The following is a 23,218-nucleotide window of genomic DNA, read 5'->3' as shown; positions in this document are numbered from 1 at the left end:
TTTAAAAAATGTTTTGTCCTGATGCTTTTAGCAACTTGCTTCTCAAAATATCTTTCTGCATGCTTACTATTGACTAACATTTCTTTTGCCAGAGCCTCTGGTCCCCCTGTTCTATGTACTGGGGCAGACCTACTTTTTAAAATAAGCCCCTTTACTTTTTATAGCTTTCTTGATTTGCGTTGTTAACCATGCAAGCCTTCTTTTAGATTTGGCAGTGCCTTTCTTAACCCATGGAATCCATTCTATTTAAGCTTCAATTAGTATGGTTTTAAAATGCTTCCAAGCATTGATTCTGTTACCTTTTTATATTAATCTCCACAAGCCCGGTTCCCTTTCAGTTGAAGTGAAGCCCATCACTTTTCCACAGGTTCAGCTAGTCCTAGAAAGTTCCTCAATGCCAAACACATTAAACCCTTCCTCCTAGTACCATTTTCTTATCCACACTTTGAGCCCCATGATCTGTGTATGTTTAGTTGGCCCTGCATGTGGCACTGGCAGCCCTTCTGAGAATGCTGCATTTGATGTCTTGGCCTTTAACTTCCTGCCTAGTAAAATGTGCCAACATGCACCATGGCTGCACCCCCTCAGCACTTATCTATCAACCTATCTAGACAGCACATGGTGTCCCCAACCTTCCCACCAAGCAGACTCGTCACCATACAGTCAAAATACTGATCAAAGACTCCACTCTCTATACTCCTAATGGTTGAATCACCCACATTCCGAAGGCCACCTCCACCCAGGGGTATTCTCCGTATGAGAAGATATCAGTCTATCACCCGCAGAACGGGTCCCTTCCAAGGGATCTCACCCCTCCTTCTCAGACTCACCCACTCTGACCTCAAGATTCTCTCTGCACAGTTCAGCAGAAGAGCTGTCAGCACAGGACTGTTCTGGTACATCCCTGAGGGTCTCTTCCCCAAACATCTCTCTGCCTCTACTTCTCCAGGTTGGCAACCATAGCTCCCTGAGAGTTGAGCTCCATGCTGTGAGTATGCACCCACGATTTCCACCCATGGTAGATGTACATGTGACACTCTGCAAAATCCTGGACAGCTGTCACTCAGCTGCTGGCTTTCTGCCTTCCTAACAGGTTAGCGGTTCCAAAGTATCTAATTTAAATCCTTCGAATTTAAAATTCCTAGTTTTTTTTTTTAAGGTCCAACGCTCCTGCCTCTCTGGCTGTCCCACTCATGCACTATCTGGATGTTAACTGGTGCATGAGGCGGGCAGAAGTTGAGAGGCGTGCGAAGACTACATGGCCAGCCCACGTTGCAGGCTAGCCTCAAAGGTGGGAGCTGCTGGATTTGAAAGACCAAATGCTCACTCTCCCCATACATAACGCGTCGCCTCGCGCTCTTCTACAGTTACAGAGTGGACAGGCGGATGCCAGCCGGTGCAGATCAATCACATCGACGTTGGCAGCAACAAGCTTCGCGGGGCCGACGCTGGCTGTCTTACAAGCGTCTCTTCAGGGAGACGAGGGTCACTCGCTGTGAGGCTTGCCAGCGCCAGGGGGGAGCGAGAGCGGGGCGGGAAGCAGCGCGTCAGGGATCCCTAACGGCCTCCTGAGGTCGCAGTCACGTGGCGCGCGTCCCCGGCCTCGTGAAGGCCTCAGCCACAAACACCCGCGTGACGGAGCTTCCGCGAACTTCGCACGGCGGCTGCGCGGAGCCCGTCTAGGCTCGTTTGGGGGCTATTCCTAGAGTGCGTAATGACGGGGAAGGTGTATGTGTGAGGTGCTGTTCTTGGGGATCTGAAATATAATTATCTTCTCCTTTTGTATTAAAATATATAATAAACTCTCTACAGTTCGCAGTATTATTGTCCAGCCTGAGGACAACTTGTAAGAAAGTCGACCTCTTGGCGTCTAGATGTGTGACCCGTAACAGCATTCGTCTTGAGATGTACTCGTAGACAAAAACAGGAGTTTGTGAGGGGAAGAAGCTAAGGGGCCCTTTAGGGTTGTGGGAAGGCCTATCCGTAGTGCTTCGAAAATTGTGCGTACACTCTTCCTATAAAGTGACAGACACCGGTACTCTTCAGGGGACCTCGAAGGGTGTACTTTTTGTTAGGATTAAGTCATTGACGCTATGGCGGTTCTAGCTCGGTGGGCGGGATTAGCCGGTATAATGACGAAATAAACCACCAATCGTTTTAGAGGAGGAGAGCATGGGCGCGATAAATATGTGCTTTGTTCTGACGGACTGTGCTCTCAGCCAATGATAGGCGAGCTGGGGAGGAACAAGTAAGGGCGAGCGTGACAGGAGGAACACAAGCAGGCGCGCTCACCAATCGAGACTCGTGGTTTACACGTTGTCCAATTATTATCATAAACTTGCGAGGCGGTGCTTCTTTTAACGGGCAGCTCGCGTGCCTAATAGGTCACGAGATGGTTCAAGAGCCGCCCAATGAAAAATGGGAAGGGGATGAAAACGGGAGGCTGTCTCTCGACGGTCAGGTACCTTAGCCAATTGGTAGTACCGTTATTGCAGGAGCACCCAATGAGCGGCGTCGAGGGCGGGACACGGTGTGTTTGGGTTCGTGCTCCTCCAGGGAGTGAGACGGCGGCGACGAGTAAAGTTTATTTTTTTGGTGTGTTTTCTTCCCCCTCCCCTTCCACGAGCTGGCGGCTAGAATCCCCTGGCTGACTTTCCCCGGCGATTAAAACGGGCGGGAAGAGCGGGCCCCGGTTCAGCGTCACCGAGAAAGAAGGTGGGCTCCGCCTGTGCACGGCGGCGGGCGAAAAGGCGACGGCCGCGGCTCCTTGTCGGTGAGTGGCGAAGCGGGCCGCGAGCTCCCTCTCTCGTCGTCGCGCCGCTCAGCGCTCTCCGCACGCGCGCCCGTCCCTTCCCCCTCAGACCGCAGATCCTCTCACAGAAGCCTCCAAGTGGGCCCTTCGGCAGCAGCTCTGCTTAGCGGGAGGAACCGCAATGATCCCGCTGCAGACGGGGCTCTTCGGGGGACACCTTTCCAGCGTTCTTCCTGTGGCTGAGGCCGTAACGCGAAATTACAGCTTCGGTGGGGAGAACGGGGCTCCGGGGAGGGAAGGAGGGGGGAATGGGGCGGGGGGGGGGCTTCCGTTTCTGCGCGTGCGCAGTGGCACTTTCCCTTCTGAGGGAGCCCGCGGGTAAAGAGTCGCGCCGCTTGGAGGAGAAGGGTGGGGGGACGGGTCCCTTGTTCGAGAGTTGCGTGCAGATATCGTTGGGGAGAAGAGGACTTTCCTTTTCCCAGAGAGCCAGTGATCTTTCCGCAGCACGCCCAGATTCTTAGTTCAAACGGGGCGGGGTGCAGAGTGTGACAGGTTGCCTAGTTTGCCAAACCGTTCCGTTCAGTTGCCCGGCGGAGGCAAGGACTTCTTTTCTTCCTTCACCTCCCCCCCCCCGACCTGTGTTGCAAGCAGGAGAGGCCGTGGACTGCTAGTGAAGACTGCCAAGTGCCCAGAGTGTGAGCGCAAAGTCTTATTTATAGTTGCGCTGGCTGTTGCAGTTCCCGACGGTTTGAATGCAGCTTGAAAAATGATCCTAAAGAGTATAAATAAATATAACCGGCTGACTTCCTTCCCCTCCCCAAACGGGACTCTGCAAACGCTAGTGTCTGCCTTCAGCACACCTTCTGCACGTTTTTTTTAAAAATATATATTTGAAGCAGCTAAGGTTAAAAAGACTATTGTGAGGGTTTCCTCCCTTCATATCATCATCATAAGTAATAATAAAATTCCTTCATTCAGGAAAATCGTGGTTGTTTTGATGCAAGATGGTAGGCTCTGTAGAATTAGTGTGTATGTAAAGAGTGGCAAAAGAGGAAAGTCACACACTTTGACAGCACAGATTATTGGTGCTGTAATGAACAGCTGTTTCTGTGAGCAGTCTGTCAGCTAATAAAATATAGGCTGTTGCTCTGAATGCCTTCATGTTCTTTCTCATTTCTAATATTTTTCTGTGTCTTGCCCGTGTAGGATTCTGAACAGGGTGTCATCAAAATGCAAAAAATAAATGCAGGAGTCTAGAGGCACTTAAAGAACTAACACAACTTATTCCAGAGTAATTATCTTTCCTGATGGCTCACTGCATCAGGTGAATTGAGATGTAACTGAAAAGCATCTTACCACCATTTTAACCTATTTTTTGTTCCAAAACTATTTTCTCCTCTCTCCTGGATAATGGTTGATATTTGTGTATCTTTAGAATGAAATCCTAACATAGATTCATGTTGTATATAAAAATTATTGAATATATAAGAAGTTGTAAAGTGTGGAGTAGGAACTGAGAATGCTAAGATTTTTTTTTTATTCCAAGGTTCTACCTATTCTACCTGCTGAAATTAAGCTCTGTTGATTGGCATTATTGCATTCTATGTGTCAGCGGTTATAACACTTACAAAGTAGTGGTAAAAGGATATGCCTATTCTAGAGTAACTGGATTCTCCCGTTTTCACTGGAGAACAGAGGGTTACCCCATGTCATTCATAGGTTCCATAGGAAATGCTTTTGCTAGTTTGGACAAAAGATCTTTATTTTTGAATTATTACCTCCTATATTTTTATTCCAGAGCATGAATGTTAATTAATTTGCTGATTTTTTTTGCTTCGATTTTCTTATTTAAAATATTTTATTTAATCAACTTCAAATGCAGAATGATATTCCATTTTCAAAACTGAAGATGAAGTTTAATAAATAAACATGAGCAATTTTGCAGTGGTGTATTTTGTTGCTTTATATGTGCCAGAAAGAATATGGCTTTATTTATAACTTGATGATATCGTTTAGACCAGTGAAGAAGAAGAAGAGTTGGTTCTTATATGCCGCTTTTCCCTACCTGAAGGAGGCTCAAAGCGGCTTCCCATTCCTCTCCCCACAATAGACACCCTGTGGGGTGGGTGAGGCTGAGAGAGCCCTGATATCACTGCTCGGTCAGAACAGTTTTATCAGTGCCGTGGCAAGCCCAAGGTCAGCCAGCTGGTTGCATGTGGGGGAGCGCAGAATCGAACCTGGCATGCCAGATTAGAAGTCCACACTCCTAACCACTACACCAAATTGGCCTTTCTAAAGCTGCAAACTGGTGGTGGTTGGGGAGGGCAATCGTGCGGCCACGCATGCGCAGCAGGTCCGCACATGCGTGTTTGCGCCATGCGTGGTCGCAAACGCGCATGCATGGCACTGCCGTGCATGCGTGAAACTGCCGTGCATGCGCATTTGAGGCCGGGCATGGCGCAAACGCACATGCGCGGACCCGCTTCCCCCCCCAAACGAAGCTTGCCAGGCTGCAAGCTAGTCGGCCGCTTTTGCGGCCAATTTGCTTGCGGCCTGGGAAGTTTCTTATTGTGGGGTGGGGGCGGGGAGAGGGAGCCGCGGCCCAGTGTTTGGGGACCACTGGTTTAGACCATGCAGCTTTAACTTGTGATTGTGCAGGCTACTGTTTAAATAACAATAATAAAAAATGGCCAAATTATGCTTTTAATGTCATATAAATTGAAAGGCTGTTGCTCAGTGGTAGACTAGCATCTGCTTTGTATGCAGAAAATCTCAGGTTATATCTCCTTCATCTCTGGTTAAAAGCATTGGTTAGTGAAAGACCTTTACTAAGCCTTTGGGAAACTGCGGTTAGTATGAATAGAATTTTTATTTTTAATTTAGAAATTTATATGTTTTCTCTCAGGAAACCAGCTTGAGGTAGCTTACAAATAAGACCAAGATGATGCCATTAAGTCAAGCTAGGACATAACAGCATTGTAACATGTGCATCAAACAGATTAAAACACTGTATATAAGATGATGTGCACAGGCCAGCAACAGGCCATAAAGCATTCCAGATATAAACCACCTTGGCTAGCCTGGGTAAAAAGGTGCCAGGCATTCCAAAGACAAGGCATCACCACTGGCAAAACTCTGTCTCTAGTTGTAAGCATCACATTTCTGAAATAGGGCCTCAGCAGATGATCTTAACTGGCAACATGGGCAGGCTTTCAAGTACCCTGGCCCCAAGCTATTTAGGGCTTTAAAGGTCAGAACCAGCTTTTTGAATTGGACAGAAAGAAATGGGCAGCCAATATGGATCTTTTGGTGCAGGTATAGAATCATAGAATTGGAAGGAACCTCCAGGGTCATGAAGTTCAACCCCCTGCAGAATGCAGAAAACTCACAACTGCCCACCCACCCGCAGTGGCCCCCATTCCATGCCCAGATGATGACCTCCCCAAAAACCCCAGTCAGTCTGGCTTGGAGGAAATTCACCTCCCGACACCAAAGTGGAGATTTGCATTTTCCTAGGCATGCAAGAAAAGGCCACAAGAGCCAAGCCCTGACACAATCCCTTCTGCCCACCCACTTACAATTTGCCTAAGTGATAGATTCCTGCTTCTGACAACAACCTGACTGCTACGTTTTGGCCTAAAGTACTGGCCTGGCTAAACTAGTAGTATGACTTGGCATAATACAGGTTTCATGTGTTTGTAGTAGCGTTTATAAATGGACTCAGAACAATATGTGTGTCTGAATTCTGCTTTTCTGGTTTTTATGACATATTTGTTAATTGATTATATCAGCAGATCACACGAATTATTCTGTTGATTAAACAAGATTGGTTTAAGAAGCTGCTGTTATAATATGTAGCACATTTTGGATGCTACACAAATCTGTTTTTTTTAGACATTAACAGAAGGTATTGCCTTACTTGAAGAATTTGATCTTCATTATCACTTACCATGTCTCATCAAAGATGGTTAAGCACTAGTCACTGCAACTGGTAAACCATCCAGTGACTCTGGTAATTAGGCAGATATATGTTAGATCAGGAATATAACTTTAGATTAATATCTGAAAAGGTAAATGAAGTTTTTTATTAATCATAAAGAAATCTAAAAAGAGCGAATCCAGAGCAGTATGTATCAAGTCTGCACAGCTATTTTGATGAACTATGAAAGACCGTTTTAAGTGGGTAGTCGTGTTGGTCTGAAGTAGCACAATAAAATCAGAGTCCAGTAGACCATGTTGTTTCTGGTCATAACACCACCCAAATTTCATGGCTTTGAAAAGGATGAACCTGAAAAGTTTCTGTCAGAAATTACTTTCTAGTGTACCGAGCTATAAGGAAATTTTTGTTGCTGATGGATTTTCAGATATCAGAGAAGAGGTCATTATAAGACCATGTAATTCCACTCCAATCCAATATATGAGCTAGCAGAGACAAGATTGGTGCTGCATGTTAGAGAAAGTCAATTCAACACAGTTCTGTTTGCAAGAGAGAATGGATGTATGTTAGTATTTTTCATTGTGCACACTGGCCTCTGAATAATGTGTATGTTGCAGAAGAGGCATTGAATTCCCATAAATGAAGTATTCAACAAACTGCCAAATAACTTGGCAACCGCATTTGCTATCCTCTCTTGTACTGACTTGGTGTGACACCGGTGTCCTACATACCAAATACCATTAAACATTCACATTGAAGGGTCTTCAGGTGAACCGTCACCTACTTGATAAGTTGGGGAAAGGAGAGCTCACAGATCAAGGAGTTTGCATGTAAACTATGCAGTGTAAAGGAAACTGAATTAATTGATATGGTAATATATCACATTTCCAAAGCAGAAAATTAAAAGGATTGCCACCAAAAAACAGCTCTTCATTTTCACTTAATGTGCATGTGCTATGAAGCCATGATCTAAAACAATGCTTATTGTGCCATTCCAGAACTTTCAGTGGTATGAGCTGGAAACACTGAAAATCAGTTCTGCAGTTCTTCTGATGTGTTCAAACTCCATTCCAACTAAATGTTTGCTACAAGAAACCAATTACTTCCCATGCAGTATGTAACTCCAAGACTGAAATGCCTTTTTAGTTAATGGTTTTAGTTAATACTTAAAACATTTTAAAGCCTTACAATTATATTCTAATTGTCTTGGTAGTGGCGGAAAGTGCCATCACCAAAAGCTGATTTATGATGACCTCTTAGGGCTCTCAAGAAAGGTGGTTTCCTGGCTGTGCCCTGCCGGCCTTCATGTCACAACCCTGGTATTCCTTGGTGGTCTCCCATCCAAATATTAGCCAGGGCTGATCCTGCTTAGCTTCCAAGAATGGATGAGATTGGGTTAGCCTATCCAGAGCAGGACTAATTATTTTTTATTATGCCGTTCTAGAATTTAGCCTATGCCTGTGTTCAGAGTGGGTTACAGTAAATTAGGTAGACATTAACCACCAAATGCCTTTCAGAAGAAGTGTTGCATCCTTGGGAGAAGCAATCATGGTTGCTTTCAGATCTCTTCCAGACTACATCTCATATCTCACAAATCCTAGTTGTAACAGACTGGAAGTGCCAAATAGAAGGATTCAAAGGCTGTGTTGGGAGATCCAAGTTGGCTCATGAGTTCGTATTGGAGAAAAGTAATCCTTCAGGCATGTAGGTCAGAGATTGTGAAGGGCTTTAAAATAAAATCCAGCACCTTGAATTGTGCCCAAATATTGTCTTAAGACGCACAAGTAAATTAACACTGGCAGGCAGGCTGGCAGAGTTTGCATGAGGTGAAACTTCTGAACTGTTTTAAACAGAAGTCTGTGTGTAAACTGTTACAATAGTCCACCTTAGAAGTTAACAGAAGCCTGGATCATCATGGCTTGCTAGCTGACCAGGGGACAGATGATAAAAAATAATTACAGAGGGTAGTAATGACTTGTAGCAACTGTGCCACCCTATCTCACAACATGGCATTCAAGAGAGAGCCCCCAAGTTTTTACCTGATTTGCTACAGATAAATGTACTAGGTCCAAGATGTGCATGTCAGTCTCTGAAACAGTATCTTTCCCCTCTAGCATTTAAGCTATGTGAGAGCGCACTTAGAAGCTGTTCTGCTTTTTGTTCTACTGACCTCCGTCTTGTTTATATATTAAAATATTTATACCTTGATGCTCTTTCTTGGCTCAAAGTACTTAGAGTAATAATTACTTAGAGTAATAATTAAAACAATGTAAGTTAAAACCCAAACAAAATAACCACAAATATTTATTCCACCGCCAATCATTTTTTTCTTTATTTTTTGTTCAGTTCATACTTGGACTGTATACATTTTGAGAAGAAAATGTAAATCCTTAGGATGGTTTATGTATTACACTGTGCTGGTCCAAGAATCTATATGTGTAGAGGTCATAGAACTTTCCCTTATTCTTTTTTTCCTGGCTATGCCTACCCCTTAAATGTTGATTCTCAGGGTTGGAATACACTGTTGGGTGGATTGGTGTAATGCCAGAAAGATGTCACTGTCAGCATCTTCTACTGACAGATTGCTGTATTCAACTTAAGTTTTTATTCAAATATTTTTATGCTGGAAAATTTTAATGCTTCAATATAAAAATACTGTTAAGCATAACTGGCTTTAGTGACAGACCTGCCTGTTTTTAGTGGCTTTAGTGACAGAGACTTGCTTGCATTACTTTGTGAATTGCCATGCACATTTATGGTGCTGTACTAATAAGGATAACATAAGTACAATATCATCTTATTCAACTCAAAATTCTATCAATTTATATTCAATCAGTTTCTGGTTTTGGTGGAAAAAACCATTTTCCAGGATTAATTAGTACCTGGTATTCTTCAGATCTCTGCTTTGTGTTCATAAAGTTTTGGGTACTTAGATGTGCACAAAAGTTATGTTAGCTTTATGTTCTCTGTGCCTCATTGAATTTTTCAAACTGTGTATGAAATTTTTTTTAATCAGCTGATGCTGCATAACAGGAGTGCTACATGATTTCATATACACGTGTGATATTTTGAATTTGGGACTGTGATTAGATTTACTGAAACTCTTGGAGAAAGATGTTTAAAGCAACTATACTCAGAAAATCATTTGCTGCAGTGACAGTTGAATCTTGATTGTGTGTTTTCTTGATTTAATACACTTGGTGTTCCAAAATTTTCACGGATAATGGTAGTAAATAGGATTGCTATGCCTTTGCCCAGAAAATAGCAGCATTATTATGTAAGGTTGTACCCATGAAATGTCCTTAACTGGTCCCTGCCCGCCTAACTTTGCCACTCTAGTCAGTATATTTCAGCTTCTGACACACAGCAGGAAGGAGAGCCTCTAAACAAGCTGGAGGCTTTGAATCTTAAGTGCTATTTTCTTTGACACATTCCTCACTAACTTAATCTAATAGTGTACATGTGAATACAGTTGATGGTAATTAAGGAAACTACTACTAGTGGGCAATGTAACTATCCCAGGCTTAAACACACATATCCTGAAACTGCTCTGGTTCCTCAGTTTCTGCCTTTATAGTTCAGAAATCTGTTTTTCTCAAACTATCGCTCTGCTAGTGCAGCTGCATTATTTTTAACTGTAGATGTAGATGTAGATAGGGTTTACAGATGAAGAAAACATGACATAAAAAATGACCTGTAAATCCTTTGGTGTGGAGAGTTGAAGTGAGGTCTCTGAATCCTGTTCTATGTTCTAGCCACTGAAGCACATTCCTTAATTACTAATTGGCACCTCCCCAACAAAGTGTAACATTCACAAGCTTATGAGGCTGCCCTGCATGGGCCAGTAACTTGTAACTGCATTTTTTCTTTGTCAGAAAGGTAGGGTCTCTATAGCAAGCCCCCCTTTGGGAACTGATTTAAAATGTGTCTCAGCATAACTTCTTGGATGGAATAACTTAAACCACAGCTTGATTCATGTTTTTCATTAATGTCAGGCTGCTGAATTATATGCCAGTGCCTGCCACCATGGTTTTTCTGCTTCCCTCATTTGACTTTCCCCCCCTTTTTGCTGATTAGGTGCTACAGGGTGTAATTTAGTATTTGATTGAGGAACTGTTTGATCTTAATGGGTAAAATGCATTGTGACTGTAATTTTATTATGCAAATCTGTGAGATAATGTAATAATGCAATATTTCTGTCGATTGCCAGTTCTAAAACAGCACGTGCAATCATGTTACTATTGATTTGCTGTTCAAGATTTTTTATGGTCCTTTTCAAATGCAAAGATACAGACTGCAAAACAATTACCTGCATTGTCTTCCTTTAGAGAAGGCCCTTGAAGGCTTGCATGTCTGCACATTTATGCTTGTATGCTGTGTTACCTGTCATGCTTGTACGTTTTGAACAGTAACACTGTGTTTCTCTCATCTTTTAAACAGGGATTTGACTTATGCACTGAATGTAGCCAGGCTGGATCCTTTTGGGCTTCAATAGCCCTAAGAAGCTGTCAAGGTAAGTGTTGAAGCATAATTACACTTGTTAAATATAGGAATGGGAGTTGAGGGTGAAGGTGATTAGAGAGTAGAGAAAATAAACGTGTACTGTCATTTTACTGTTATTGGCTCTTGTAAGGGATATTATAATCATGAATTTATTTAGAATGATTAATTGGCCTCCTTGAGCAGCTCAGGGAACTCCCCACTCAACGGAGAAGCTGATAATGTCCCTGAGCTGATCTACCTTTTGGCCACCTCCCTTGAGGAGCCAAGACGGGCAGGGATCAAGGGGGCGAGTAGCAGCCCTAACCTTTCCCAGCAACTTGTCCACTTTGGGTAATGAGAACCATCTGAAGCCATCAAACGTCACCTCCAGAGGCGGCCAATTGTTGCAGGAAGGTTGCAGTGGACTTACAAGACTTTATCTGCAAAATAGCTCGCTAATGCCTCACAGCTCCAATTTACTCATATTTTTGCACCCTTCCTCCAGGGTGGTAAGAGACCGAACTACCCTAAAGAATTGAGCTGGGCGAGAGCTTGTGGATGCAATTTCTGTTGCAAACCCCCCCCCCCCCCGTTTTGCCACTTTCACTGCTATCTCATATGCCCTCATAAGTGTGCAATAAGATGTTCTGGCAGCCTTGTCATGAGTCTTCTGCTACACTCGCTCTAGTCGTCTCACTTCCCTCTTCTTCTCCTGGAGCGCCCCAGTATACCAGGTTGCCCATTTGAGTCGAGGGCGGAGAGGACATCTAGGGGCAGTCTTGTCTATAGCAGGTCCGTCAGGCAGGACTGTCAGTCCTCCACCGTTGCTGCCAACGAGACGCCAGGAGGCATCAGAGCATTCCCGCAGAGCATTCCGGAAGCCAATAGGATCCATAAGTCTCCATGGGAGGGAACAAATGGGCCCGCCACCCCTGGGGAGGGGGTGGTATTTTGAGCCAAGCCCGCAGGGTATAGTCATCTGACCATGTTACAGCCAAAGCTCTTTCCAGATCCACCTCTATCCTTGCACCAAAGAGCAAGTTGAGGGTGTGGCCAGCCTGATGAGTGGGCCCGGCAACAAATTGGGAGAGCCCTAGTGTTGCCATGGATGACACCAGGTCCGAACCAAGTCCTGGGGGCGGTGTGTTGGCCATGAACATTGAAGTCCCCAAGGGTTAAAAGCCTGGGGAACTGCAATGCCCAGGCAGCAACTGCCTCCAGCAGTTTTGACGGGGCATCTGGCGGCGAGTTGGGTGAATGGTATCCCAACCAGACAGCCAAGCTCTCTACCGAGTCCCAACTAATACCGACACACTCCACTCCACTAATCTCCAGCGTGGGAAGAGCCCCGTGGGAGAAAGCCTCCTGGGCCACAATAGCCACCCCCCCTACTATGAGATTGGTGCATGACTGAGAAACCAGTTCTCCTATAATGGCCATTGTTCCCTTCCCCTGCATTGCAGTATCCTTTAGTGTTTTTAATTCAGCAGTTGAATATTGTTAATCATTATAATATCATAACAATAACAATATGTGAATCAGTTTCTTAGAATTCCATACTTTCATTTTTAAAAGGCAAGTCTGTAGCCCCCTTTATATATCAAGATGTAAGGGGAAAGACATCTCTGCAACAGAGGTGGCTAGATTATTTTTTTAAATACCGCCGACAACTTACTTGTGGAGTCCCACAGGGAGCGGTCCTCTCTCCTATCCTATTCAACATCTTTATGCGCCCTCTTGCACAACTGGTACGGAAGTTTGGGCTGGGTTGCCATCAATATGCAGATGACACCCAGCTCCTCCTCCTGATGGATGGCCGCCCTGACTCTCCCCCAGAAGCATTAGCCAGCTGCCTAGAAGCAGTGAAGAGATGGCTCAAGCAGAGTCGTCTGAAGCTCAATCCTTCAAAGACGGAGGTTCTGTGGCTGGGTAGAAAGTGCCCATGTGAGGAAGCGTGCCTGCCTGCCCTGGATGGTGTGCAGCTCTCTATGGCTCACTCCGCCAGGAACCTAGGCGTGATTCTGGACACTTCCCTCACAATGGAAGCCCAGATCACAAAGGTAGCACGGCTGGTACAAAGGTATCACAAAGGTAGCACGGCTGGCATTCTACCCCCTCCGCCAAGCCAAGCTACTAGCGCCCTACCTGGCCCCTGAACACCTAGCCACAGTGATCCATGCGACGGTCACCTCTAGACTGGACTTTTGTAACTCGCTCTATGCAGGCCTGCCCTTAGTCTTGACCCAGAAGCTACAGCTGGTTCAAAATGCAGCGGCCAGGATCCTCACTGCAACACCGTGGAGGTCCCACATCCGGCCCATTCTCCATCAACTGCAATAGTTGTCAGTTGAATTCCAGATCAGACTAAAGGTTCTGGTAATTACCTTCAAGGCCATACATGGTCAGGACCCAGTGTACCTGAGGGATCACCTCCCTGCCTACGCCCCCAAAAGAGCCCTGCTTTGTTGTTGTTAGGTGCTAAGTCATGTCCGACCTATCGCGACCCCATGGACAATGATCCTCTTGGCCTTCCTGTCCTCTACCATTCCCTGGAGTCCATTTAAGTTTGCACCTACTGCTTCAGTGACTCCATCCAGCCACCTAATTCTCTGTCGTCCCCTTCTTCTTTTGCCCTCGATCACTCCCAGCATTAGGCTCTTCTCCAGGGCGTCCTTCCTTCTCATGAGGTGGCCAAAGTATTTGAGTTTCATCTTCAGGATCTGGCCTTCTAAAGAGCAGTCAGGGCTGATCTCCTCTAGGACTGACCAGTGTTTGCCTTGCAGTCCAAGGAACTCGCAAGAGTCTTCTCCAGCACCAGAGTTCAAAAGCCTCAATTCTTTGACACTCGGCCTTCCTTATGGTCCAACTTTCGCAGCCATACATTGCAACTAGGAAGACCATAGCCTTGACTAAACGCACTTTTGTTGGCAGGGTGATGTCTCTGCTTTTTAGGATGCTGTCTAGATTTGCCATAGCTTTCCTCCCCAGGAGCAAGCATCTTTTAATTTCTTTGCTGCAGTCTCCATCTGCAGTGATCTTGGAGCCCAGGAAAATAAAATCTGTCACTATCTCCATTTCTTCCCCATCTATTTTCCAGGAATTGAGAGGGCCGGATGCCATGATCTTTGTTTTCTTGATGTTGAGTTTCAAGCCAACTTTTGCACTCTCCTCCTTCACCTGCATCAACAAGCTCTTTAGTTCCTCTTCACTTTCTGCCATTAGAGTGGTATCATCTGCATATCTAAGGTTGTTGATATTTCTCCCTGCAATCTTGATCCCAATTTGTGACTCCTCTAATCCCGCCTTTCTCATGATGTGCTCCGCATACAAGTTAAATAGGCAAGGCGACAGTATACAGCCTTGCCGAACTCCTTTCTCAATTTTGAACCAATCAGTGATTCCATGTTCAGTTCTCACTGTTGCTTCTTGACCTGCATATAAATTTCTCAAGAGACAAATAAGATGCTCTGGTATTCCCATCTCTTTAAGAACTTGCCACAATTTGTTGTGCTCCACACAATCAAAGGCTTTAGCATAGTCAATGAAGCAGAAGTAGATGTTCTTCTGGAACTCCCTAGCTTTCTCCATGATCCAGCGTATGTTAGCAATTTGATCTCTAGTTCCTCTGCCTCTTCAAAATCCTGCCTGTACTTCTGGAAGTTCTCGGTCCACATATTGCTGGATCCTAGCTTGTAGGATCTTGAGCATAACTTTGCTAGCATGAGAAATGAGTGCAATGGTGCGGTTGTTTGAACATTCTTTGGCATTGCCCTTCTTTGGGATTGGAATGTAAACTGACCTTTTCCAATCCTGTGGCCATTGTTGAGTTTTCCAAATTTGCTGGCATATTGAGCATAGCACTTTTACTGCATCGTCCTTTAAGATTTTGAATAGTTCAACTGGAATACTGTCACCACCACTAGCTTTATTGTTGCTCAGACTTCCTAAGGCCCATTTGACTTCACATTCCAGGATGTCTAGCTCCAGATCAGTAACTACCGCATTGTGGTCATCAGGGATGTTAAGCTCGCTCTTGTATAGATCTTCTGTATAATTTTGCCACCTTTGTTTAATCTCTTCTGCTTCTGTGAGGTCCCTACCATTTTGGTCCCTTATCATACCCACCTTTGCATGAAACGTTCACTTCATATCTCCAATTTTCTTGAAAAGATCTCTGGTCCTCCCCATTCTATTGTTTTCTTCTATTTGTTTGCACTGTTCATTTAAGAAGGCATTCTTATCTCTTCTACCAACCAGATAAAGGTCCCTGGCCCTAAAGAAGTCCACCTGGTCTTAACCAGGGCCAGAGCATTCTATGTTCTGGCCCCCACCTGGTGGAACGAGCTCCCGGAAAAGATCAGGGCCCTGACGGAGCTTAAACAGTTCCGCAGGGCCTGCAAGGAGGAGCTCTTCCGCCAGGCATTCGATTGAGACCAGATATATATAACCAACAGTGACCAAAGGGCCCCTACTCCCCGCCCCCCCTCAGAACACCACCTATACACTCTGGACCTGTTTGTATGTTGCACCGTTGTATTGTTTAATGGTTATACAATTATAATGTTATATGTTTACAATTATCAGTTATTGTTGCACGGTTATTCAAATGTTTTATAGACTGTTCCATGTATTGTTCTTGTGTTATTATGTAAACCGCCTTGAGCCCCCGGGGAGGGCGGTATATAAATATAATAAATAAATAAATAAATAAATAAATAAATAAATAAATAAATAAGGAAAGCTGGGAAGTCAGAACAAATTGGTTGAGGGGGGAGGGAGGAAATGGCTGTCACGAGTTCTGGATCAGGGAAAGTGGTTGCTTGACAGTGGGCAAGATCAGGAAAATCAAGTTGCCCCCATTCACATAGCAGCTGTCGAAGCTTTGTTGAGATATTTCCCAAAACTTCACAGCAAATCTGGTTTGAAAAAACATGGAAGGTGTACAAATATGCTATAATGTTGCGTATGCTTTACTCGGACCTTCCCCCCCCCCCCCAAATGGATTGTTCTATAGCCTTTTGTTTTGTTTTTTTTACCTGCTTGACTGAGCCTGTTATTTGGCTGTGGCAAATGTCCCAAACATTTGCTGACTGTGGTCAGTTTAGCCTGCAACCTGTTTCTTTTCTTTTAATTGCCATATATGATTTAAGATACCCCATGCTGGTCTCCTACCACACAGGTGTCAGTCTCACCTCTTCATACCCTTGGGCCTCCATTCTGTCCTCTCTTTTCTTTTTCAATAGCTCAGATCTGACTCCACTACTGCTGGTGAAATCACAGCTTCTGTCCTACATTTGGATAGCAGACTTCAGAAGCAATTATGCATACTCCTTACCTAGTATATCCTTCTGTTTCAGAAAAGACAGTTGAAGCATTTTTTTTGTTCAGTAAACTGTATTACAAGATCTGGAAGTGTTTGTATATGTTCCTCCTGTACAAATGTATTATTTAAAAAAAATGAAATTAGTTGTTTGCGCAACAAGAGATTTTAAATACGTTTTGGTTTCCAGTTCAATTTAATTTATGGTGTGGTGTTTTTCTTGCACTAGCAATGAGTTACATTTACTCATTTATAAAGGAACTGTACATTGATACTGCAATTAGGGTTGGTTTCTCAGGACAGATAACTCCTAAAGATGAAAGGAGTTCATTCACATACAGATCGTGGCTATTCTTGGAAGTTAAAGAGAAGAATCAAACAGTCTAATAAATTATTGAATACTTAGTCTAAGTATTAAATTTAGTAATGCAACAAATTAGTTCTATATACACTTACTCTGGAAGAATCCTAGGATTCTTTCGGTGAGGAAGAACTAGCAATTTTAACTGCTGTACTATACTTGTTCTACTCAACATCCCTTAATCTCTTAATAGCAAATGTTGTATATCAGTTTATCAGCATTTAAACCTACTTTGCTCCTTTTATGGGGAGATACTGCCCCTGATCACAGGTCATATTTGTTATGCTGGATCAAATATTCAATATTTCACTGTGCAATATGACCTCAAATAAAAGCTCAAATTCCAGTATAACTTCTTCAATATTCCTTCCCCTTATTTCTTTTAGGCAGAACTTCATACTTCAGCAGAGTTTTGCACAGATTCTGTTTCCATGCAAATTGATGAGGGAGAAATTTTGGAGGAAGGCAGTTCCAAGGTCAGTGAGACAGTAGGATGAGATTAGGGGAAATAGTCATAAGAATATTAAAGTTAAAATACAGGTTAGAAATTGATGCACAGATAGAAAATGAGAGAGAAACCTGCTTATCATATGCTAAACTTGATGTGCCAATTATTCATAGTGCTTCTTTCACTGGGATAGTTGTATCTTGGAGACTGTGTGTGTGTGTGCTGTAGTAATTCTAGATTAGTGCACATATTAAAATGAGATTATAAATAGCATATTTGCTATAGACAAATACAGCTTGCTTTCAGGCAATTGGGCATGGAACCTTTTGTAAATTTGAACAGATAGATTTTTCCCTTTTGAGGCCATTGATATAGTATAAATGACATGCATATACAGATTAACAGCTGGGTAACTTTTTTGTAGGGTTCTGCCTTTGCTAGATTGACTTAAAATATAAAACATATGTTTATAATTAAGCTGGCAGCAATTACATTGTGCTTGCTTTGTTAAAAACCATTATGTGTAAATGTGGGATAGCTTTAAACATTTTCTGAACTACTTGCTGTATTTGTTCCTACACAAGGGAAGATAAAGTTAGCCATGTTAATATAGTGGGTTTATATGTCCACATGGCATACTGTTTACACCCCTTCTGCATGATTTAGAACTCTTCTTCTCTTGCCTGAGGGACAGATTTCATGTTGCAAATTACTGTAATAACATAATAATTATTTCTGTAGTAATGAATCAGGCCTTTTAAACATGATGATATATGGGAAACTGAAGTCCATTTTAAAAAGTGGTTCAAATTTGTATTGCTGCTACTACTTAAATCAGTTTGTTTTCGTATAAATGTGTAATATACTAAAATGGAACCTTTTTAGGTTCTGTACAAGAAATTGCAAAGCAGTGCCTCTTAATGCTTAATAACTTGTTATAGTTTTCCATCCAAATTTTGGAAGGGCTGTGTAAGACCCTTCCCCTGTTCACCAAGATGTTCCTGTACTTTTCATCCAGCACAGTAGTTTGTTTTCCTGTTCTTTTGGAATGTCTCTTTGTACAAGAGGGATCAGAAGTGGTGTAGAAGAGGTTGGTTGTTGAATCGAAATGTCTTACATTTTTTAATTACAATACTAATTGTTGTACTAGTCTAAATGTCTATAAATAAATGTCTTGGTCTCATATAATGCTTTCCTTTTTACAAAGTTTCATTACGTGTAATTTGTTTCATGTGATTTACACACAGACTCTAAAAATGCATAATAGTGCTCTTACTAAACAGCTGTATCCCTAAATCATGAGTTCTTTAAACCAAATTACTCAATATAGTCTTAACTAGACTGAAGACCGGGACAGTAAGTTTGGGTCCCTCCCTTCCTTTTTGTGATCAGCACCCCATAGGCTGACATCACCTGGGGTCATCTATTGAGGACATAGACTGGGAGCAGAAGAGTGGAAGCTCCATTGGAGAGAATAGGGTATTGTTTTATTGCCGCCATTGACTGTGCTGACTGTACCAAATTGTATTGCCCCCAATTGCATTGGGGTTTTTAATGGTGTTTATATTTTTATTACTGTAAACCGCCACAAGCCAGCCTGGCCGAGAGTGGCAGTCTAGAAATTCAATAAATATATATTTTTTAAATAGAATTACCAGACTCACTAATTGCTTACCCATCACCTATAATATATCTTATAGGCAGCATTCCATTAGACATTGTATGCCCTATAATAATCTTGGACAATTAAATGAGGGTTGGAGCACCTTTGTAATGAGGAAAGGCTGACAAGTCTGGAACTTTTCAGTTTTCAGTGATGACTGAGGGGGGAATATGCTAGAGGCTTATACAGTTATGTAAGGGGTAGAGAGAGGTAAGAGAAATTTTTCTTCCTCTACCAAAATACTAGAACATGAGGGCATCCAATGAAGGTCATGGGCTGTATATTGAGCATGAACAAGAGGAAATATTTGTTTACACAGTGGAATTTGCTGCCATATAGTGATGGAGATTGCATTGAGATTAAAAGATTACAATGATTTGTGGATGATTGTCAGTGGCTACTAGTAATTGTCAATGGTGACTGTGGGAAGCCTCCACATCAGCTGTCCTGAGGAACTGGTTAGCCACTTTGTAAGACAGGATGTTGGATTAGATGGACTATTGCTTTGATCCAGCACGATATACAAGTTATTATTACAAACCAAATAGTTATAGTAAAGAATAAAGATAAAGGTATCCCTTGTGCAAGCACCAAGTCAAGCCTGACCCTTGGGGTGATGCCCTCCAGCATTTTCATGGCAGACTCAATATGCGGTGATTTGCCAGTGCCTTTCCCAATCATTACTGTTTACCCCCCCCTCCCCAGCAAGCTGGGTACTCATTTTACTGACCTTGGAAGGACGGAAGGCTGAGTCAACCTTGAGCCGGCTGCTGGGATCGAACTCCCAACCTCATGGGCAGAGCTTTCAGATTGCATGTCTGCTGCCTTACCACTCTGCGCCACAAGAGGCTCTTATAGTAAAGAATATCTAAAGAAAAACAGGAATGTGGATTACAAACAAGGCTCATTTATAAATATATGAAGCTAAATACAACAGCAGGTCTTACCCTTGGGCATTTTAACAAGGTTATTTACTAATTTATAGAACAAAACCTTAATTTCTTCTTTTAGCATTCTATAGTAGGATATGGATATTCTTCCCATGCCTTAATAGGTTCTCCTTAGTTCTTTTCAAGTGTCAACAGGAACAGCAATACAAAATAGGCTGTTTCACCTATTCAGTTTCCTCTTTTTTCCTCTTCTGTACTCCTTGATCTTTCCAAGTTTTATCAAGAAACTGTATGCTCTGCTGTCTTTCACTAATCAGTTTTCTCAGGTCCCTCTAGGTCAGTGGTTCTCAACCTTCCTAATACCGCAACCCTTTAATACAGTTCCTCATGTTGTGGTGACCCAACCATAAAATTCTTTCACAGAAATTAAACAAAAACTGACCAATGGCATGAAGATCCATTCTACCCCACATGGCTGTTGTGTGGATGGTGCCCTCTCCCCAGCCAAGCTGCTTGCCCTGCTGCGACCCCTGTGAAAGGGTAATTCAATCCTCAAAGGGGTCCCGACCCCCAAGTTGAGAACCACTGCTCTAGGTGATGCGCTAGTACAGTGGTCCCCAACTCCCGGTCCGGGGACTGGTGCCAGTCCGTAGCTCAGTCAGTACCGGGCCGCGGCTCCTCCTCGTCCTCCTCTCTGGCTGCTGCTCATCTTTGATGCTCTCTGGTGGCCGCCATGGCTGAGGCTCCCCCTCGGCATGGCACTGAACAGCTGCTGCTGGCAAGAGCCCCCCAGTGGACAGCGGGAAGTCAGGGGCGCCAGCAGGAAAGCAAGTGGAGCAGGGCTCAGGCGGTGGCAGTAACGTCCCTCGGCAAAAGACTACCCCCCCCCCGGCCTCAGTAAAATTGGCAAGCGTTGACCGGTCCCCGGTGATAAAAAGGTTGGGGACCACTGCTCTAGTAGTAGCATTACAGTCATCTGGGACCCTCTCAGAAGATGGTAAGGGCATGATTTGAGAGAGAGCCATCTTCACCCTAAGAAAGGCCCAAGAAGTCACAGCCATGGCCATTAGGGCTTCCTTGACAATCTAAATAGTCTCAAGAGCATACCCCTTATAACATGTTATAAAATCTTACTGTTTTACTTTGAACAACAAAATGCATAATGTATGACAGCATATAGAATTCCATTTATGGAATTTATCCTGACCCCGCCTGTGGCGCCACGGACTAAATAAAGCCATAAAGCAGGCTCTGTCTGGGATGAGGAAGGGTGCCAATTGGCCCCTTCCTCCGGACAGACCATCGGCGGGGCCAATCGGCAGGCGCAAAGCTCCCTGGCCGGTGTCAGGCTGCCATGTCCCACGTGCCAGTGGCCTGCAGGCTCGCCGGCACCGAGACCATAATCTAGCGCCCGCTGTATTGTGAGTACAGCGGGCTTGATTCTTAGTAAAAGTTATAAATGCTTAATTTTTCTATGAGCAAAATAGGAAATATACATAATACTTGAGAGAAAATGGCAGCAATGCTACCTTATATCAATAAGCTCTTAGTTACCCTGTCTGCAGTATGTATATCATAATTGTTTGAGGGTGAGCTGAAAAGTGAAGAGTCAGGTCAGAAGCACAACAAGAAGCATGCAGCAGTTGAGAAGCTGTGAAAGTCCTACATGTTCCTCTCATGAAGATTAGGTAACCCTCTGCAGATGTGCAGAAGTACATCTTGAAGTGTTATATGTGTCTTTAAAAGCATTTCACTTATAAAAGGTTGGGGTTTTTTTTGACACTTCTGAAAATTTTCTGTTTTTCAATCAGAAAAATGAGGTGTAGAGCTTGGAAAACAAAGTGTATTCTTCAATTTCCTCTCAACATCGAAATCTCTATTTAGGACTGTAGTTCACTTGTATTTCTTCTGCTAAAACAGAGATTCCCAACCAGGGGTCCATGGGAGCTCTGGAGGGGATCCACAGCATTTCATTTCCTGCCTTAATAGACTCAGCCACAAGATAGGGAACTGGCTGCTTCCATTGCTTTTCTTCTCTAGAGTGAGAGGTCTCTCATGGTTTCTGCACCTGGGAGGGGGCAAAGCCTCCATGCCTTCTCCCACCTTAAATTGTGTCCTCTCCCCCCGCCCCCCTCCGGTCCTCCTCAACTCTGTTAACGCAGGTGGTGATGTCTCTTCCAGTGACATGTAACTTCTGAGGGGCATGGCAGGGAGGCTTGGCCAACTGGCATCACTTCTGGGGACTCCTCAAAGTCTGAAAAATTATTTCAAGGGCTCCTCCATGATCAAAAGGCTGCACTAAAGTAATGGCCAATCCTCCCGAGTGAAACACTCAACAAGTTGCTTTTTATAATAGCTTTAAAATGCTGCTATAATCAGATTGTATGGATGACAAGTCTATAATCTTTTGCTTTAAAATCCTATTTAGTCAGACTCCAATTGCTATCCATTTGCTCACCAGGGAAGGCAGGCGGTAGCTTGTTGAGAAACCCTTCTAAAATAAATACTTTTATTAAACAGTTGGAAGTATTTTCTGATTCCTTTGAGCTGTTTTGGGAGAAAATATTTGCCTGAAAAGTAGAATAACAATGACATTGCATCTCTTGACTGGTGAAGTTGCATTTGTCTATGCCAGCAAGATTCTGTTTTCATCATGATAGAGTTAAGCTTCCTTAACCATGCTCTGGCATGCTGTCTGAATTGACTTGCTCTGAAACTATGAATTAAAATAATGCTTAATTCATTGACTTACTTTGCTTTTCAAAGTCAGTGCTGTGGCATCTGATATAATACCGTACTTATTAGAAAGTTTTCAGGTTATGTTTTGTATCCTATTCTTTATTGCTTGAGGAAGAGTGCTTTCATCTCTGGAATTTGTTTAAACAAATTAGAATCTGATTTTTTTTTTAGAGAGTTGTACACCATTTTTACAACCTAAAAGAATCTCAAAGTGGCTTACAATTGCTTTCCCTTCCTCACCTCACAACAGGTACTCTTGTGAGATAGGTGGGGCTGAGAGAGCTCTGAATTGTGACTAGCCTAAAGTTCTTGTCCTCTTCCATGCAAGTTAGTAACACAGGAGAGTTGTAAAATTGGTCATCTTATATTGTGCAGCAAAATACTGAATATCTGCTGGGGGTGATAAGAGTTTATCTCTTAAGCTCAGCAAGGTTTAGGCTCTAACTTCAGCAAAGAGGGAGGGAGGTGTGTGTGTGTGTGCGTTGACTATTCTAGCAATGCACTAAAGATGAAGAGTTAAGAAGTATGGGAAAGCAGACTGAATAAAGTGAAATTTTGAAGGTGAAGATTCTGTTAAGTTCAGTAAACAACTTAGAGCAGGTAAAGAAGTGATCATGTTCTGAATT

The 23,218-nt window shown here is 43.4% G+C and overlaps 1 protein-coding gene across 11 annotated transcripts in view; it reads left to right on the top strand.

The window, feature by feature from the left end:
* Positions 1-2,357: 2,357 nt before the first annotated feature.
* The window catches only part of TNRC6B (trinucleotide repeat containing adaptor 6B), a 146,226-nt gene continuing 125,365 nt past the window's right edge, over positions 2,358-23,218 (top strand). For 2 of the 11 annotated variants that reach the window (XM_077339415.1, XM_077339410.1), the window contains exons 1-3: positions 2,358-2,773; positions 11,130-11,202; positions 17,239-17,328. In XM_077339415.1, coding sequence (XP_077195530.1) covers positions 17,284-17,328 — 45 coding nt within the window. In that variant the 5' untranslated portion in view covers positions 2,358-2,773; positions 11,130-11,202; positions 17,239-17,283. Of the gene's footprint in view, positions 2,774-2,877; positions 3,022-11,129; positions 11,203-17,238; positions 17,329-23,218 lie in introns of those variants that run through there. The other 9 variants (XM_077339420.1, XM_077339426.1, XM_077339423.1 and 6 more) reach the window with 7 other exon arrangements.

Source organism: Paroedura picta, chromosome 5 (assembly GCF_049243985.1).
Source record: "Paroedura picta isolate Pp20150507F chromosome 5, Ppicta_v3.0, whole genome shotgun sequence".
NCBI lineage: Eukaryota > Metazoa > Chordata > Lepidosauria > Squamata > Gekkonidae > Paroedura > Paroedura picta.
This window is presented reverse-complemented; position numbering and strand designations above follow the sequence as displayed.